The 19,986-nt window shown below is 42.4% G+C and overlaps 1 protein-coding gene across 1 annotated transcript in view; it reads left to right on the forward strand.

Moving 5' to 3' along the window:
- The window catches only part of LOC109897228 (discs large homolog 1-like protein), a 221,195-nt gene that overhangs the window by 81,417 nt on the left and 119,792 nt on the right, over positions 1–19,986 (forward strand). Inside the window, exon 3 of the mRNA XM_031833735.1 lies at positions 14,372–14,425. Coding sequence (XP_031689595.1) covers positions 14,372–14,425 — 54 coding nt within the window. The remainder of the gene's footprint in view (positions 1–14,371; positions 14,426–19,986) is intronic.

The raw sequence follows: 19,986 nt of genomic DNA on the forward strand, positions 1-19,986 counted from the left end.
TGTTTCATCTTAACATCGTTGGTGCAGACGTGGATAACAATGTCTCTACACTCGCCAGTTTTAGCTTTAGCCAGCACCATCTTCAGATTAGCCTTAACGTCGGTAGCCCTGCCCCCTGGTAAACAGTGTATGATCGCTGGATGATTCGTTTTAAGTCTAATACTGTGGGTAATGGAAAATATCAACAACAACTAAAAAGGGAGGAAGGGTCAGTGCAGAACGGACAGTTTGTGGTTGTATCACTGTGTCACTCTCACTGTGTGGGACGGAGACTCACTCTACCTCGCACATCAACTCTCTCACACGCACCACATACACATGCTCTCTCTCTTTCCCATATAATGTCCTTGAATTCTCAGTACCAAGTTATTTCCACCAAGGCATTGCCATACTCTCAGAGAACTACCTCATGCCCAAAGGAGAGTACCTTTGCCCTTACCTAGGCAGGCCTAGATACCGTTGCCTCCAGTTTACTGTACATTGGATATATTACATTTACTGTGCCAGCGCAATCCTACTCTGTGCAAACCTAGAACCCTGAGCAGAATTGAGTTACAGTTGGCTCTCGATAAAGTTACAATATCACTTCTCCCAGTCAATCAGGGCAATGGAACTGGAGTAAGTGATGTATATGAAAGCTCTTCAGATTATGTGGAGATTCTCCTGGATCTATCAAAGGCGGATAACGAAAGTCATCAGGTAGCAGAAGTGGCCTAGCCCTAGTTGATCGTCTTGACTCAGATGGTAATGTACCTGTAATGTAATATTGTAGTAATCTCATTCATTTCCATATACACTGAAACAGGCAGGGGGGAGAAAGAGGGGGGTGGCAGGTAGCCTAGTGGTTAGAGAGTTAGCCTGGTAACCGAAAGGTTGCTAGATTGAATCCCCAAGCTGACAAAGTAAAACATCTGTCGTTCTGCCCCTGAACAAGGCAGTTAACCCACTGTTCCTAGGCTGTCATTGTAAATAAGAATTTGTTCTTAACTGACCTTGTGGTTACTAGCCCACTGTTCAACCTTTTGGTTACTAGCCCAACGCTCTAACCACTAGGCTACCTGCCGCACGCACTGGGTAGAAGTTGCCTATAGGCATAGATCTCGGATTAGTTGAGCCTTTCTGAATCTTAATCTTAACCATTCGGCAAGGGAAGCACAAAACTGATCTTAGATCAGTGTCTCTGAGAAGCTTCATCCATATAGGCTAGTGTGAGTGCAGGTCCTTGTGGGACTGAAGAGCCCCCTGGTGTTTAGTCTTGGTATGCTTTCTCCAGTGACTGCTAATGGGAGAGCCATTACTACAGTGGTTCGTTCCCAAAGAGAGAGTCCCAGCACATTTATTTGTATTTTTTTAATTTCACCTTTATTTATCCGGGTAGGCTAGTTGAGAACAAGTTCTCATTTACAACTGCGAACTGGCCAAGATAAAGCATAGCAGTGTGAACAGACAACACAGAGTTACACATGGAGTAAACAATTAACATACAGCGTAATGCTACATTGTGGGCAGTAATATTTGATTGGTCACAAGACAATCTGAAAGGCCTCAGATGGTTCCCAGTGCATGGAAGTTTGAAACCCCTAAGCCATACAACCCCCTGTACATGACGTCACATAAAGTGCTACAGAAACCATCCAGCGAGGGTGGTTGGGTTGGGTTATCCCAATATTTTACAAGGTGCTTTGAGACCTTGGGTGAAAATGCTGTGTAAATGCAGTCCATGATTTGTTATTACCCATTCCTGTAGTAAAAGTATCTCTCCCTCGCTTGCCGTGCCTTTGTGTTAGGTTAATATTTACACATTTTACACAGATTCACATGAAGATGTTCTTTTCAGTCATTGTATTTGAAGGGTTCCTGTATAGTACTTCCAGTATATCTGATATCTGTCCATTTCTTTCTCTTACCCCCCCTCCCTTTCTTTTTAATGCAATTACTGGTCTTTCAGGGCTGTCCTTTGTCAGAGTGGTGTTTTTAGCGGTGAGATGCTAAGCTATTCTTCATAGCCACTTTAACTGGCAGAATAAAATAGCCTATAGGGTTAGTGCTTCACATACAGTAGAGACCTCTTGCTCTTCCCCTTCTCTCTCTCTCTTACCCTGATTTGCAGTCCTCCCCTTTGTCTCTCTGTTTCACTCACTCTCATCTCTCTTTCTCACTCAGTCTTATTCTTTCTTACTCTGGGTTACAGTCCTCATGTCTTTCTCAGTGCCCTCAGCACTAGTGTTAGCTCTTTATAAAGACTCATGTACTAGCCTGTCTATGTGTCTCTCTGTGCATTACAATGGAACAAGTGAACAGTTCAAATTGATCTGGTGAGGGCTAGCCATGATATACATTAATGCCACTTGCCTTGGAGTCCTATAGTGGCTTGCGAAAGTATTCACCCCATTGGAATTTTGTTGCCTTTACAACCTGGAAATAAAATAGATTTTTTTGGAGGGGTTGTATCATTTTACTTACACAACATGCCTACCACTTTGAAGATGCAAAATAGTTTTTATTGTGAAACAAACAAGACAAACAACCCTACCCCCCCCCCCAAAGTCAATACCTTGTAGAGACACCTTTTGCAGCAATTACAGCTACATGTCTCTTGGGGAATGTCTCCATAAGCTTGGCACATGTAGCCACTGGGATTTTTGCCCATTCTTCAAGGCAAAGCTGCTCCAACTCCTTCAAGTTGGATGGGTTCCGCTGGTGTACAGCAATCTTTTAAATGTTTCCCCTTAAACCACTCGAGTGTTGCTTTAGCAGTATGCTTAGGGTCATTGTCCTGCTGGAAGGTGAACCTCCATCCCAGTCTCAAATCTCTGGAAGACTGTGAAACAGGTTTCCCTCAAGAATTTTCCTGTATTTAGCACCATCCATCATTCCTTCAATTCTGACCAGTTTCCCACTCCCTGTCAATGAAAAACATCCCCACAGCATGATGCTGCCACCACCACGATGCTGCCACCACCATACTTCACTGTGGGGATGGTGTTCTATGGTTTGTGCCAGACATAGCGTTTTCCTTGATGGCCAAAAAAGTCAATTTTAGTCTCATCTGACCAGAGTACCTTCTTCCATATGCTTGGGAACTCTCCCACATTTGTCGAACAACAAACGTGTTTGCTTATTTTGTTCTTTAAGCAATGTCTTTTTTATGAACACTCTTCCATAAATCCCAGCTCTGTGGAGTGCACTGCTTAAAGTGGTCCTATGGACAGATACACAACTCTCCGCTGTGGAGCTTTGCAGCTCCTTCAGGGTCATCTTTGGTCTCTTTGATGCCTCTCTGATTAATGCCCTCCTTGCCTCGTCCGTGAGTTTTGGTGGGTGGCATTCTCTTGGCAGGTTTGTTGTGGTGCCATATTCTTTCAATTTTTTAATAATGGATTTATTAATGGTGCTAAGTGGTTTGTTCAAAGTTTCGGATGTTTTTTTATAACCCAGCCCTGATCTGTACTTCTCCATAACTTTGTCTCTGACCTGTTTGGAGAGCTGGGTGGTGTTGCAGACTCTGGGGCCTTTCAGAAAAGGTGTATATGTACTGAGATCATGTGACACTTAAATAAAGTCCACCTGTGTGCAATCTAACTAATTTTGTGACTTCTGATGGTAATTGGTTGCACCAGATCTTATGTAGGGGCTTCATAGCAAAGGGGTGAATATGCATGCATAACCTTTCAGTGTTTTATTTCTTTGGATTTTTTTTTAACACTTTTTTTTTCATTTCACTTCAACAATGTGGAATATTTTTGTGCATGTCCATTACATGAACTCCAAAGAAATAAAAAAATTACAGGTTGTAATGCAACAACAGAGGGGGATGAATACTTTTGCAAGGCACTGTAGAGTTTTAGTATAAGACTGCTAGAAGGGCACAGTGCTATATATCATTTTAATAAACATGAATACCAAGTCTTTGCTTTGGTCATATGACCCGAGGTATTGTTTGTCCCATAGATGCTTGGGATTTACAAATATTAAACGCACATTGAGGAAATGCACCACATCGTGTATCTAATGTTTCTCTATATCGAATGGTGTAACCTTTAGAGATATGTGACCCAATATATGCAGAATTAGGACAGAGTGTAGGTCAGGAATAACTTATGTACGGTACCACATCCATGATGACACACTTCTGTGCTCTTAGCGCCCACTGTAGCGTGTTGTCTCTGTGTCGTCATACAGGGTAGACCCACAGCTGGTCATGACTGGTCACCTGTTGCCTTCCCATCCTGTTAAACACTATTATATCTAGCTAAAAGCAAAATGCGCACACAAACACACACTGTTAAACTTCCCGTACTTAATAAGCGTTCACTGGTCCGCATTTTCTATTTTATTATATTTTGCATCGGGGGGGGGGGGGGGGGGGGGGGGGGGGGGAAATAGCGCAGTCTCCACTGCTTCAAAATGAATATAGGGGAAACACTGCTAATGGTTTCATGAAAAGATAAACAAAAGCCTGTGAATGTAGATGTGAGTTTGACAGGTAACTATCACACTCCTCCTCCCATTGTAGGGAGCATGGAGGGTCAGCCACTGTCCACCGACGAGTCCTGATCCCCATATCACAGTCCCGGCTCCACATTGATTATTCATGCCTGTGTGCTGTCATGTGCAGTGCCCACTGGATCTCATTAATTGGTGAGAGAGGGAGAGGGAAAGAGGGGTGAGAGGCAGGGAGATAGAGCAAGAGAGATGGAGAGGCAGAGATGCTGAGCGATCTGAGAGGGAAGCAGTGCAGAAGAGAAAGAGAGAGTGAGTGAGAGAGAGAGAGAGAGTGGAGAGAGGGGGCTGTAGCCAGAAGATAAGACTGTAGACTGGATATAGCTGTGCTGTAGCCAGAGGATAAGACTGGAGACTGGATATCTCTGCTGTGCTGCTGTGCTGTGGTCTCTCTCACCGGTAGCACGCTATACACCGCTAGCTAGCCTGCTACGTAAGACCGAAGAGGAAGATCAGGCTTTCACCTGTACCTACTCCTCATCTCCATCTCCAACTCTACCATTGCTACATCTTTTCTTGGACCTATCTTGGACCTTCGCCTATACCCCAGCCATGACCACCTACTATCATAATCACGAGTACTGCTGCGGAAGCCCTGAGGGTTGCAGTCCCAGCCCAGGAAAGGTGGTCTCTGGGCGGGGTAGGTCGCCTGGGAACCAGGCCCTGGGGAACCAGAACCAGCCCCGGGTCCAACACACCCAACAGAGGCTCCAGCAGACCCAGAGCCAGCTGGGTCTAATCCACAGACAGCAACAACACCTCCAACAACAGCAGATCCTGCTCCAACAGCAGCTCCAACAACCACAGATGCAGATTCAACACCTCCAACAGCTACAGCACCAACAACAGCCACAGATTCATCACCACCAGCAGCTCAAACAGCAGGCACTACAACACGACCAAAAACAACAACAGATGCACCACCATCAACTACAACAACAACAGCAGCAGCTACAGCATCAGCAGCATCATTATCAACACTACCACCATCATCCTCACCAGATGGAGCAGACGCCCAACAGCCCTCCGTTGAACCTCCACCCGCTGCTCTTGCAACCGCTCCCCCTACAGAGCCCCCAGAGAAACTATAGCTCCTGCACGCTGCCCGCCTCCATGTCTAAGAGCCGGGGCAAGTTCACCAACCTGAGGGACAGCGTAAGGAAGAGTACTACCAAGAGCACGGCCAAGGTCCGGGCCACACACAGGCAGAGTGGCTGGTGGTCCGATGACACCCCATGGGCCACACTGTCACTGGAGAAACCACCCCAGGTATGTGTGTGTGCACAGGGGACCAACGTGGGAGAAGCCCTGTAGGTACACTTACCGTTCAGAAGTTTGGGGTTACTTAGAAATGTCCTTGTTTTTAAAAGAAAAGCACATTTTTTGTCCATTATAATAACATCAAATTGGTCAGAAATACAGTGCAAATATTGTTAATGTTGAAAATGACTATCGTAGCTGGAAATGGCAGATTTTTTTATGGAATATCTACATAGGCGTACAGAGGCCCATTATCAGCAACCATCACTCCTGTATTCTAATGAAACGCTGTGTTAGCTAATCCAAGTTTATCACTTTAAAAGGCTAATTGATCATTGGAAAACCCTTTTGTCCTTCTTTAGACTAGTTGAGTATCTGGAGCATCAGCATTTGTGGGTTCGATTACAGGCTCAAAATGGCCAGAAACAAAGAACTTTCTTCTGCAGTCTATTCTTGTTCAGAGAAATTAAGGCTATTCTATGCGAGAAATTGCCAAGAAATGGAAGATCTCGTACAACGCTGTGTACTACTCCCTTCACAGAACAGCGCAAACGGGCTCTAACCAGAATAGGAAGAGGAGAGGGAGGTCCCGGTGCACAACTGAGCAAGATGACAAGTACATTAGTGTCTAGTTTGAGAAACAGAAGCCTCACAACTGGCAGCTTCATTAAATAGTACCTGCAAAACACCAGTGAAGAGGCGACTCCGGGATGCTGGCCTTCTAGGCAGAGTTGCAAAGAAATTGCCATATCTCAGACTGGCCAATAAAAATAAAATATTAAGATGGGCAAAATAACACAGACACTGGGCAGAGGAACGCTCCTCAGATCAGCCTCCATTTGCCGGGGCAAGGACTCCACAGGGATGATGGCCCACGTTGACTCCAATGCTTTCCACAATTGCATTCGTTGGTTGTCCTTTGGGTGGTGAACCATTCTTGATACACATGGGAAACTGTTGAGGGTGAAAAACCCAGCAGCGTTGCAGTTCTTGACACAAACCGGTGCGCATGGCACCTACTACTATACCCCGTTCATAGGCACTTATATTTTTTGTCTTGCCCATTCACCCTCTGAATGGCACACATACACAATCCATGTCTCAATTGTCTCAAGGCTTAAAAACCTTCTATAACCTGTCTCCTCCCCTTCATCTACACTGATGGAAATGGATTTACCAAGTGACATCAATAAGGGATCATAGCTTTCACCTAGAGTCACCTGGTTAGTCTATGTCAAATGTTTTGTATACTCAGCATTTGTGCTAGAAGTTTCCTTCAATTACAGATCTAGGGTGGGTGGAGGGCGGGGGGATATCCTACTGTGTCAGTATCATGGGCAACCTCTGTCTATCCCAGTTTAAGCATTACTGAAGGCCTTCCAGTCTGTAAACTAGATCTTGAATGGAAGTTAATAATGGAGATTAATCAAACATCAGCTAGGTTTGTGTTCTCGTCCAAGGCACTTAAATGTGAAGTTCAGTTCAACTTGTTTGGGATGTTGAGACAGTAGTAACTATTTCTGGACTGGGCTCCCTGATCAAAGATAACGATCCATGCTCATTTTTGTGCTGTCATTCCGGCTAGGCAATGTTGTAACAATACAGCTCCATAACTAAAGTGTTATGTAGCGACCTCACCGTGAGGCGTGTGTCAGGGGGCGTGTCAGGGGGGATCTAGGAGGGCTGACACAGTGGCCTCCAGCCACAGGAAGTTAAGTGTGGCCTCAACCTGGCTCAGCCCAGTCCAGCTCAACTTAGCTCAGCACAGCGTGTGTGTTTAAAGTGCCTCCACCCCTTTCTCTCAGGGGGCCCTGGGCTCTCAGCATTAGGAATCTGCTGAGCAATAGTAAAAGAATAATGCTGTGTGTGCACGTATGTGACGTGTGTGTGTGTACTGTACTGTATGTGTTTGTGTGTGTGTCTGTCTACAAATCAAATCAAATTTCATGTCACAACCACATAGTTAGCAGATGTTAATGCGAGTGTAGCGAAATGCTTGTGCTTCTAGTCCCGACCTTGCAGTAATATCTAACAAGTAATCTTACCATTTCACAACATCTACCTTATACACACAAGTGTAAAGGAATTAATACGAATATGTACATAAAAATAGATGGCTCAGCGATAGCCGAACGGCATAGGCAAGATGCAGTAGATGGTATAGAGTACAGTATATACATATGAGATGAGTAATGTAGGGTATGTAAACATTATATAAAGTGGCATTGTTTAAAGTGGCTGGTGATATATTTATTACAGCCAATTTTTAATTATTAAAGTGGCAAGAGATTTGAGTCAGTATGTTGGCAGCAGTCACTCAATGTTAGTGATGGCTGTTTAATTCTCCCGGATCCGGGAGAATTGTCATCAACTACACTAATTAGCATAGCGCAACAGTCAAAAAATATTACTAGAAAATATTCATATTCATGAAATCACAAGTGAAATATAGTGAAACACAGTTTAGCCTTTTGTTAATCACCCTGTCATCTCAGATTTTGAAATTATGCTTTACACTCAAGCGTTTGTGCAAGTCAAGCGTTTGTGCAAGTTTATCGATAGCCTAGCATAGCATTATGTCCAACTAGCAGCAGGTAACTTGGTCACGAAAATCCAAAAAGCAATCAAATGAATCGTTTACCTTTGATGATCTTCGGGTGTTTTCACTCACGAGACTCCCAGTTAGACAGCAAATGTTCCTTTTGTTCCATAAAGATGATTTCCATCAAAATTATATACATAATATCGACAGAAACATGGCAAAGTTTTTTATAATCAAGCCTCAAGGTGTTTTTCAAATATCTATTCAATAATATATCAACCGGGACAATTGGCTTTTCAGTAGGAGTGAGAGTAAAAATGACTACCTCTGTCTTCAACGCAAGAATCACTCTGAGAGCCCTCAGCTGGCCAATTCCGCAATGTAGTCGTTTACGCTCATTCTTCAACAGAAAGACGTGAAACTATGTCAAAATGCACTAGACACCTTAGGGAATATGTAGAAAAGGGAATCTGGTTGATATCCCTTTCAATGGCCAATAGGGGTGCATAGGAACACAACGGTTTCAAAATAAGAGGCACTTCCTGATTGGATTTACCTCAGGGTTTCGCCTGCAATATCAGTTCTGTTATACTCACAGACAATATTTTGACAGTTTTGGAAACTTTAGAGTGTTTTCTATCCAATACAAATAATAATATGCCTATATTAGCAACTGAGACTGAGGAGCTGGCCGTTTAGAATGGGTACCTTTTCATCCAAGCTACTCAATACTGCCCCTGCAGCCATAAGAAGTTAAGGATCTGACCTTTTTTAAATGTTTTGCCTAAAATGACATACCCAAATCTAACTGCCTGTAGCTCAGGACCTGAAGCAAGGATATGCATATGCTTGATACCAGACACAACAGGGGTTCAAACTGTATAACCCAGTTCTTCCATTTCAATATAAAAATGGATTTTATCAAACAAAACCATGCTACATTTTATCTCTGGGACCCTCAGGATGACAAATCAGAGCAAGATTACTGAATGTAAGTACATTATTTACCTTGCCATGAAAATTGTTTTGCTGTTGTACACTCTCCTCAAACATTAGCATTGTATTTTTTCACAGTAATAGCTATTGTAAATTGGACAGTTAGATTAACAATAATTTAAGTTTTCTGCCCATATAAGAAATGTCTCTGTCTTGTAAATGTTCTTGTTAGTTACAATGTCATGCTAATCACATTAGTGCATGTTAGCTCAACCGTCCTGATTTAAGATTTAAGATTTAAGTCCTGATCTGGAGATTCCAAATGGCTGTGGTCTAAACTAGCTAATTTAACAGACAATATTTGCTTAGAATTCCGTGGCATTATTTTATAGTATGAAGAATACAATTTAACAAACCTGAATAAAATAGTAACAATATTTTCTCCAAACGATTTGCGGCTATTCTGTGATAAGCGGTTAACAAAATAAATAGGCATTCCTATATGCTTAATTTAGAGTTATTAATGTAACTTCAGTTGTTCTACAAACGTTGGACTGTATGTTATATTTTCAATACATGGTAAGGATACATGATGTGACTCTGCTGATTTGAAAAACATTAGCTTGAAAGGCATGAACTCTGCTTAGTTTTTTGCGCAGGCTGTACATACTTTATTATTCTCTAATGCCTTGATAATGCCTTCAACTTCACAGCAGCATCCCCTTTTAGTGGCCGTAATGCACCCTAAAAAAATCCATGCCTTTTGTGGCCAGTGGCCATTGAGCCCTTGGCCCGGAGAGTTGCGTTGTGCCCTTCTCCCTGAGTGCACCACATGGCTCTCCATCACGTCTTTCTCACAGGCTACAAGTGAAGACTGAGACATGTCTGGTTAGACTGTAAACTCTTCTTCCAGACTCACATTAAGCATCTCCAATCCAAAATTAAATCTAGAATCGGCTTCCTATTTTCAAAGCCTCCTTCACTCATGCTGCCAAACATAACCTCATAAAAACAGACTGTCCTACCGATCCTTGACTTCGGCGATGTCATTTACAAAATAGCCCCCAACACTCTACTCAGCAAACTGGATGTAGTCTATCACAGTGCCATCCGTTTTGTCACAAAAGCCCCATACACTACCCACCACTGCAACCTGTATGCTCTCGTTGGCTGGCCCTTACTACATATCCGTCGCCAAACCCACTGGCTCCAGGTCATCTATAAGTCTTTGCTAGGTAAAGCCCCACCTTATCTCAGCTCACTGGTCACCATAGCAACACCCACCCATAGCACGCGCTCCAGCCGGTATATTGCATTGGTCATCCCCAAAGCCAACACTTCCTTTGGCCGCATTTCCTTCCAGTTCTCTGCTGCCAATGACTGGAACAAATTGCAAAAATCTCTGAAGCTGGAGACACATATCTCCCTCACTAACTTTAAGCATCAGCTGTCAGAGCAGCTTACCAATCACTGTACCTGTACAAAGACAATCTGTAAATAGCACACCCAACTACCTCATCGCCATATTATTACTTACCCTCTTGCTCTTTTGCACCCCAGTATCTCTACTTGCACATCATCATCTGCACAACTGTCACTCCAGTATTAATGCTGAATTGTAAATATTTCACCTCTATGGCATCTTTATTGCCTACCTCCCTACTCTTCTACATTTGCACACACTGTACATAGATTTTTCTATTTTTCTTTTCTATTGTGTTATTGACTGTATGTTTGTTTATGTAACTCTGTGTAGTTTTTGTTGTTTTTGTCGCACTGCTTAGCTTTATCTTGGCCAGGTCGTAGTGGTAAATGAGAACTTGTTTTCAACTGGCCTACCTGGTTAAATAAAGGTTAAATATTTTTTTTAAAGGCTATAAGCACAAATGTTCCATTAGCGGGAAAACACCATTATCAAAAGTGACTGCAAATGTGATTATGCATATAATGCTTAACTATAGAGGTGCATTTATATGGTGAAAATTAGTGGTGTAGAGCCTAACTTTGGATTAATGTGCTTAATTTTAAGAAGTTATTTCGCCACTTTAGTTGTGATACAAACCTTATCAAAACATATAGGCCTATCAGCTAGGCTACATGAGGTGTGCAACTATGATTTTTTTAAATTGCAAAAAGAAGGCATTGTTTCTTGCCTAATGCTGGGCATCATTCACAAGTGATAATATATCATTCAAGTGATAGGCTAATATCATCACCCATCAGACTATTCTTGATTTAATTTTGTCTTTATAAATACTAAATATTATATGTGTGACATTTATTTTGATTTAGAATGGAAAATGATCATGAACCTGTCTTAAAACAGGGGCAGCGGGAACAAATATATGTCATCTATGCACTTAAATAGCGAATGGATGAGTGCTGAGTACCAGGCAGTTAGCAAGTTTGGTAGGCTACCAATTACCATCAGCTGCATCAGAGCTTGCAGAAGCCTAATTACCTTGACTAAATGGTCACATAGAATTTGACTGCCTTCCTGACTTGTGACCACCGGTGTGGAGGTTTATATGGTCTATGCAACAGCTCTAGTCACGCCAAGGTTCTTTGCACTCTGGAAAAGGGGACACTGTGGAGTTTTCAACCGTTATGGAGAGGTCTTTGAGTGGGCAGGTCTTCCCAGGGATGAAAAGCAGCTCCGTTTTGTGGGAGTTGAGCTTGAGGTGGTGGGCCGACATCAAAGCTGAGATGTCTGACAGGCATGCAGAGATGAGTGTCGCCTCCTGACTTTCAGAAGGGAGGAAGGTGAAGAGTAATTAAGTGACATCCACATAGCAATGATAGAAGAGACCATGTGAGTATATGACGGAGTCGAGTGACTAGGTGTATAGAGAGAAGAGGTGAGAGACTGGTACTGAGCCCTGAGGGACACCAGTAGTGAGAGCATGTGGAGCAAACACAGAGCCTCCCAGATAGGATGCAATCCAAGAGTGTGCAGAGCTCAGACACCCAGCTCTGAGAGGGTGGGGGCAGGACCGGATGTTTCACGATGTCAAAGGCAGTGGATAGAACTAGGATTATGAGAACAGAGGAGAGAGAGTCAGCTTTGGTAGTGTGGAGAGCCTCCATGACACAGAGAAGAGCAGTCTCGGTTGGGGTCAAGAAAATCATTCTGAGAGAGATAACGAGAGAGTTTGTCAGAGACAGCATGATTGAGTGTTTCGGAAATACAATAAAGAAGGGATGCTGGTCTGTAGTTTTTGACATTAGAGTGGTCGAGTGTTAATCTGAAGAGAGGGGAGAAAGAGTTCAAGGCATAGGGTAGTTCTGTGTGAGTGGGACTAGTGGACCCAATAGGCATGAGGAGCGTCAATAGTGAATGAGGAGCGGATGTAGTTAGCCTTCTTCTCAAATTGGTTGACAAAGTTGTCCGCAGAGAGGGAGGGGGAGGGGTGGAGGAATAAGGCGGGAGGATCTTACTAGGGAAATGGAAATTAGTTTCCTAGGGTTACAGGCAGAAGCTTGAAATTTAGAGTGACACAAAGTGGCTTTTGCACTGGATACAGAGGAAGAGAAGGTAAGCTGCCCGCAGAGCCCTGTTCTGTAAGCTCGCAGAGAGTCATTCAGCCATGGAGCATGAGGGGAGGGTCGACCCGGCCGGGAGGAAAGGGGCGAGTGCGAGTCATGGGATACGGAAAGGGAGGAAAGTCATGTTGAAGACGCAGAATCAGGAGACAGGAGGGGGAATGATTCAGCAGAAGGGAGACATGATAGGATAGAAGAGGAGAGAGTAGTGGGGGAGAGAGAACAAAGATTGTGACAGCGCACATAACCATCTGGGTAGGGGCTGATTGGCTAGGGTTGGAGGAGAGGGAGACAGAAAAGGAAACAAAGTAGTGATCAGAGACCTGGAAGGGGGTTGCAGTGAGATTAGTAGGAGAACAGCCTCCAGCAAAGATGAGGTCAATTGTATTTCCTGCCTTGTGAGTGGGAGGAGACTGGGAAACGGTGAGGTCAGAAGAGGCAAGGATGTTCACATCGTTCTTAGTACTCGGTCAGTAACACAGTAGTAAATACTGACTGCATCCTCAGTCGCACAGAACAACATACCAAATCCCCAAACTCTTATCAATGGATGCCCTTTGACATCCTCTCTGATGCTAGGTGGTTCAGCCCATTCTTCTCTCTCCATTTTCTCCTCTCATCCCCCTCTCCATAATCCACGCACACATTTGAGCCCTCAGCAGCTGCCACTAGACAATCCAGACAATCCTCCCTCACTACCACATTATCATCACTCAGAACATTATCATATTTTCTCTCTTTCAACTTCTCTCACCTGTTTTCTCTCTCTCTCTCTCTCTCTCTCTCTCTCTCTCTCTCTCTCTCTCTCTCACAAACACCCTCTCTCTCTCTTCCTCCCTCCCTTCTTGTCCTTCATCATGTGATGTGTTGTGTGTAGTTGTGCATTGTGTGTATTCTGCCTGTGTGTCTATGTGTTGTACCCTGACACTCAACCTCCATTGCCATTGTTTAGTAGCCAGATGTGGTGGTCCCGCCCCCTGCCCCCCGTACCCATAATCCCTGTGATCCTTATACCAGCTGAGACCATTCCTGCCATCGCTCCACCCTTCTATCCACCCACACCCTGGTCACCCATGTCACAGGTCATACTCTCTTCTTTTTTGTTACAGTTTTTTTTTTACACCCCTCCCATTTGGATTCTGGTTTGGTGGGGGTGGTGGAGTTTGAAGGATGAGTGTTTCTGGAGAGATATTCAGCTTCGGGTGGTTGTTGTTACCTCCAGACCTGTAGGAGAGATCAGCCCAGTGAAGCGCCAGAAGGAGTTGTCTGTTATTAAGGCTGTAGTTGGGGGTGTTTGGGTCGACGCCATAGCTGTAGGCTTCAAGCTTCAGGAGTTCGGCACAACAGAACACCATGTCATGTCGCATATGGACCCATTCTGCCATGATAATCTCTAGCCGATGCTTTCAAAATGTTCTACCAAAACATGCGGAGAGTAAGTGATTATTTTGTCTCACAAATGTATTTATTTTTTGTTGTTGTGTGAAGCTTTTACAACATACTACCAGGGTAATCGCGAGGTGAAAGTATTTTCTCACTAAATATTTTGAAAACCAAAACTTAGATAATTTTGTTTTTCTGTTGCAGGCAAACCCACCTCCAGTGGTGGTGAACACAGACAGTTTGGACACCCCCCCATACGTAAGTCTACATTTCTTTACACATGCACAGAAAAACACTGAACTGAAATTAGCCACAAATAAATGTATGTAGTTCTATCCTTGAGCTGTTCTTGTCTATTGATGTTCTGTATTATGTCATTCTCTATTATGTTTTGTGTGGACCCCAGGAAGAGTAGCTGCTGCTTTTGCAACAGCTAATGGGGATCCTAATAAAATGCAAAACCAAATGGTTATTAGATAACTGTTATTCAATTACCATGTTACCATGTAATGTCGACGATGTAGGCTATGTACAAGGAAATAATGGACTACAAATAGAGTGTAACCATCCTGTCCTTTGTTTATGAACCACAAAGTAGTTGCTGTTAACCTCTAGCGACGAGCAATCCCGTTTCCGGGAGCGTAATCATAGCCTCAAGCGCATTACCATAACGCAACTTTTCCTATTCATGAAAATCGCAAATGAAATGAAATAAATATATTCAAACACAAGCTTAGCCTTTTGTTAACAACACTGTCATCTCAGATTTTCAAAATATGCGTTACAGCCAACGCTAGACAAGCATTTGTGTAAGTTTATCATGGCATAATGCTATGCTAGGCTCTGCTGGCAGCAGGCAACATTTTCACAAAAATAAGAAAAGCAACCAAATTAAATAATTTACCTTTGAAGAACTTCAGATGCTTTCACTCAGAAGACTCCCAGTTAGATAGCAAATGTTCCTTTTTTCCAAAAATAATATTTTTGTAGGCGAAAAACGTCCCGTTTGTTCATCGTGCTTGGCTGAGAAATCGACCGAAAAATACTATAACGCCAAACTTTTTTCAAAATTTGCTCCATAATATCGACAGAAACACGGCAAACGTTGTTTAGGATCCATCCTCAAGGTGTTTTTAACATATGTTTTCGATAATATATCCGTCGAGGCATATATCCGTTGTTGGTTTCCCATAGACGTCACAATGCTGTAGACACCTTGGGGAAAACGTGGAAAACGTAAGCTGACTCCTAGCTCCTTCACAGCCATATAAGGAGTCATTGGCATTAGGCGGTTTCAAAAAATGCGGCACTTCCTGATTGGATTTTTATCTGAGTTTCGCCTGTAACATCAGTTCTGTGGCACTCACAGACAATATCTTTGCAGTTTTGGAAACGTCAGAGTGTTTTCTTTCCAAAGCTGTCAATTATATGCATAGTCGAGCATCTTTTCGTGACAAAATATATCTTGTTTAAAACGGGAACGTTTTTCATCCAAAAATTAAAATAGCGCCTCCTATATCCAATTAAAGCGAAATACCATGTCAAAGTTATAGTCTATAATTGTTCCCAGCCAGAGCTAGAAATCAAAGATGCAAGCTACAAACGTAGACTATTATGTCTGGTTTATCTACTGGGTGATTTGAACCTCTCTTTGTACAGTATGCAGCAACAACATTGTACTGTACATTTTACATTATAATTACTTTCTGTTACATTTCAATTGCCAGGCAAACTGAGCCTCCCGAATGTTTAGAATAGTGTATTTATCTGGGCTGGGGAAATGCCTTCCATTGAGATTGTTTATTGAGATTACAAGCCAAATAAGGATGTGTGGTCTAGTCTCTGTGCATAATTCTACTGAGGGGAATATAGAATGTATACTCATCCCCTGTAAATCCGCTGCTAAATCTAATGGTCAATGAATAGCACGTATATTACAGTAACTGCAGTTCCCAATGGAAATTGCTGGTGATGTGACGATTGCATAAGAACAGGTCCTCGCCATAGCAGCATTATGAGTGTTGCATACTGAATATTAAAGAGAGGCCGTACTTTTGAGGGATACGGTTGAGGTGTGAATTACAATAACCAGGGTGCCAGTTTTACACAGAGAAGATCAATAAAGGTGTGTGTGTCTGTGCGTGCATGCGTGTGTGTGCGCGTGCATGTGTGCATTTCTGCCATATGACAAGATGCTTCTAAGACACCAGGGGAGTTACGGTAGCTATTGTTCTCTTCTGAGCAGGTATTAGAGAGAGAGAGAAGGCAACTTCACTCTACTGTAGTTCAGCCATCAAACTGGCCACTGGCTACTGATCGTTTTTCTAACCAAATGTTGAGTTTGCTGCCACCTCCTCACAGGGAAACAGTGGAGAGTGCAGACCAGCCTATGATAATAGATGTAAAACCCTTGGGTGTGTTGGATGCAATACATTGCATGTCGAACTGATTCTCTCTGGTGTTACTCCTACCTGCTGGAGAATAGTTCTTTGCTCTGAGGGTCTTACTATAGTCCTGTGCCCAGAGATTCCATTCTGTCTCAGTGCTTGGGTATATCCAGTGTTGAATGCTTGACTTCGTCTCAGCAGCCTAGAGAGTGACTGTTTGAGTTCAGTAGTGTTGCTTGCACTGACTGCCTTGTGCATCTGTTTCCCTAGGACTCTGATGACAGCATCAGAGGCCTCATTTAAAAACGTTGAGTACGTACAAAATATACCCCAAAACATGCCAGTGTTCATGCAAAAGTTGGCATTTATAAAAACTGAACTTGAACAGAGAATTTGCTGAGCTTCCCACAAACTTCAGACCATGCATACGCACGGTTTCTAGTGGTTCAAGTATTGCATTGCAAGCAGGTAAGTAGCCTAGTATTTTGTGCAAATAGACAGGAATGCATTTGGTATTTAAAGGCCTTAAAGTCACATCAGTGAGCTTAAAGCCTGGGTTACAGGATCATACCCAAACAGCCCAAATCATGGACAGAGCCTTGTGTAACACTGGCATGCTGGGGTTGGTTGGGAGATTAATTGTTGGGTGTTTATTTATTTTCCTTTTGCAACTTTAATTTAGGAACTCTAAACCTCTAATCCCTCCCCTGCACCGTCTGTGTGTATTATTTTATTCCTAACATTGTTATTCAACCAAACTGATTGAAAGAAAAAGTGGAAAAGGAAGTTTCTACTACACCAAATGTCTTTAATTGGTCCTAATTTGGAGCCTATATGGCTACCCTGGCAGAGAGAGAGGGAGCAAGAGAGTGAGAGAGAAAAACAGAGCGATGTTTCTGAGATTTACCCTAATTTGGGGCCTGTATGGCTACCCTGGGAGAGAGCGAGCGAGAGAGGAAGGCCTTAGAGAAGGGGGGATTGTAAAAGGGAAGGGGGTATCTAATCAGTTGTCCAACTGAATGTATTCAACTGAGATGTGTCTTCTGCTTTTAACCCAACCCCTCTGAATCAGCTGCCTTAATCGACATGCACATCTTCAGTGCCCTGGGACAGTGGTTTAACTGCCTTGCTCAGGGGAAGAACGACAGATTTTTACTTTGTCAGCTTGGGAGTTCGATCCAGCAACCTTCCGGTTCGTGGCCCAAAGCTCGAAAGACACTAAACATAAAGGTGCATCTGGGTCTATAAGGGCACAGGGCGAGACCCAGATGCAGACACGGGAGGCAGATGGTTCGAGTCTCTGATATTTATTATAATCCAAGGGGCAGGCAAGAGAATGGTCGTGGACAGGAAAGATCATAACAAGGTCAGAGTCCAGGAGGTACAGAGTGGCAGGCAGGCTCGAGGTCAGGGCAGGCAAGGGTCAAAACCGGGAGGACTAGCAAAAGAGAGATAAGAAAAAGCAGGCGCATGGAAAAGCACGCTGGTTGACAAGACAAGACGAACTGGCAACAAACAAACAGGGTTTCACCGGAATAAATACCCAGGGACTAATGGGGAAAACGGGTTATACCTGGAGGTGGGTGGAGACAATCACAAAGACAGGTGAAACAGATCAGGGCGTGACAGGATCATTCTCAAAAATTCTCAAGTGTAGTTTTTAATAAATTTCCTTTTGGATCACTGAGATTAGGATCTGTACTTATCTATTTCTAAATTATTTATGTTTTTTGATGAGATATTATGCATGTTAACACAATTTCTTCAACTACCCACTCAAAAATGATCGTTGCCGCATCAATTTTCAACAACATAATGAACAAATAAATGGTTGACATTGCACCCCTAATGAAGAGGCCTGAGTAAAAAATTTAAAAAAATTAAAATGTAAAATATTTATTTCAGAATTTATCTCATTACCATAACGCAACCTTTGTCACATTCACTTGTGTATACATCTTATCTATTTGATTTATCTATACATAAAGAACAAAGGTCACACTACCAGATTAAGCCCAAATGCGTTTTCTTTTAATATTTCTTAAATATTGGTGCATTACGGTAATGATAAACAGGTTTCGGAGATTAGACTGCATGTTTCGGTAATGAGTGTTGCATAGTTTGCCATTGAAAAACTGTACTGATCTCAGAGATTCAGTATCCCAACAAATCATCAAAGTGTGCAATTAATTCATCCCAAATGATTTGTGGCTTGAAGTAAGTTAAATGGGGTTTATAGACCCCATATTTCACTGTTTTACAAAAAATCTATACAATAGGTTTAAGAAATGTTCTTAGTAATTAAATAAAGTTACCAGCACAGCACACCCATTGACTATATATTAGAATTATCGTATTATCCTTGCCAAAATGAACGCTCTCATTACCGAAATTGACCCAAAAAGAACATAGTAATGAGAAATGTGTGTTTCAGTAATGAGAGGCCATTAGCTCAATCTGCAGACAGCCATTATACTCTAGGTGACCGCTTTAATACTCATCATTGCATCCTGTATCAAAAGGTTGGCTGGTCCTCATTAAAGCTTCCGACTTACCTAAGTTCATTGTTGAAGCCTAAAAACATAACTTACCAAACCCGTTCACAGGGTTGGTTATCTCTTGAGGTTCCTCGGGTCTCCACCGAATTATCTAAATCTGTTTTTAGTTTTAATGAGCCTCACTGCTGGAACAATTTGCAGAACTCATCACAATTAGATGTTGTGGTGCCGCTTAGGCAGTTTAGGGTGTTAATTAAGGACCTATAGTAGTAGCAGAGGACTATAACTGTTTTTTTAATGTTGTATTTTGTGTTGATTGCTGTTTAACATTGTGTTGGTTGTTGTATTGTTGTGATCAGGGCACCCTTGAGAATGGAACCATGGTATTAATGGGGTTTCCCCTGAAAAAATAAATAATAATATGAGTCAGCAAACAATTGACCACATCACTAAAGCCCATTCATGCCTCCATGTTATTGTTCTCTGACTTTTTTCCAAATTGAGCTTTTTAGACATTTTGTCTTTTTAGCCATTTTAGCCCTCAACACAAGGAGGTGTTGAGAATAAGAACCTCATTCTGAAGGCATATAAGCGAATACATTAACTGGTGGTCATCTAAGAACTACTATTCTAGATGATGCATTGCATGATGGGTGAATAAAACTCAATTTAATTACTGATTTTTAAGTAATACATGTAATACTTTAATGTAAACTTCAACTAGAATTAAAAAAAATATATGATTTATGGACAAACTGCAACAACATATTTATATATGTTTATATAAATATTTATATAAAATACAACATATATGTGTTTTTTACAAACAGGTTTTTCTAATTTATTAAAGTAAAATTGTATAACTTGACCAGAGAATTTAATCCGGACGCATTTCGGTAATGAGAATTTGGGGTAAAAATGTACAAGAATACTA

The sequence above is a fragment of the Oncorhynchus kisutch genome, linkage group LG10, assembly GCF_002021735.2.
Source record: "Oncorhynchus kisutch isolate 150728-3 linkage group LG10, Okis_V2, whole genome shotgun sequence".
Lineage (NCBI taxonomy): Eukaryota > Metazoa > Chordata > Actinopteri > Salmoniformes > Salmonidae > Oncorhynchus > Oncorhynchus kisutch.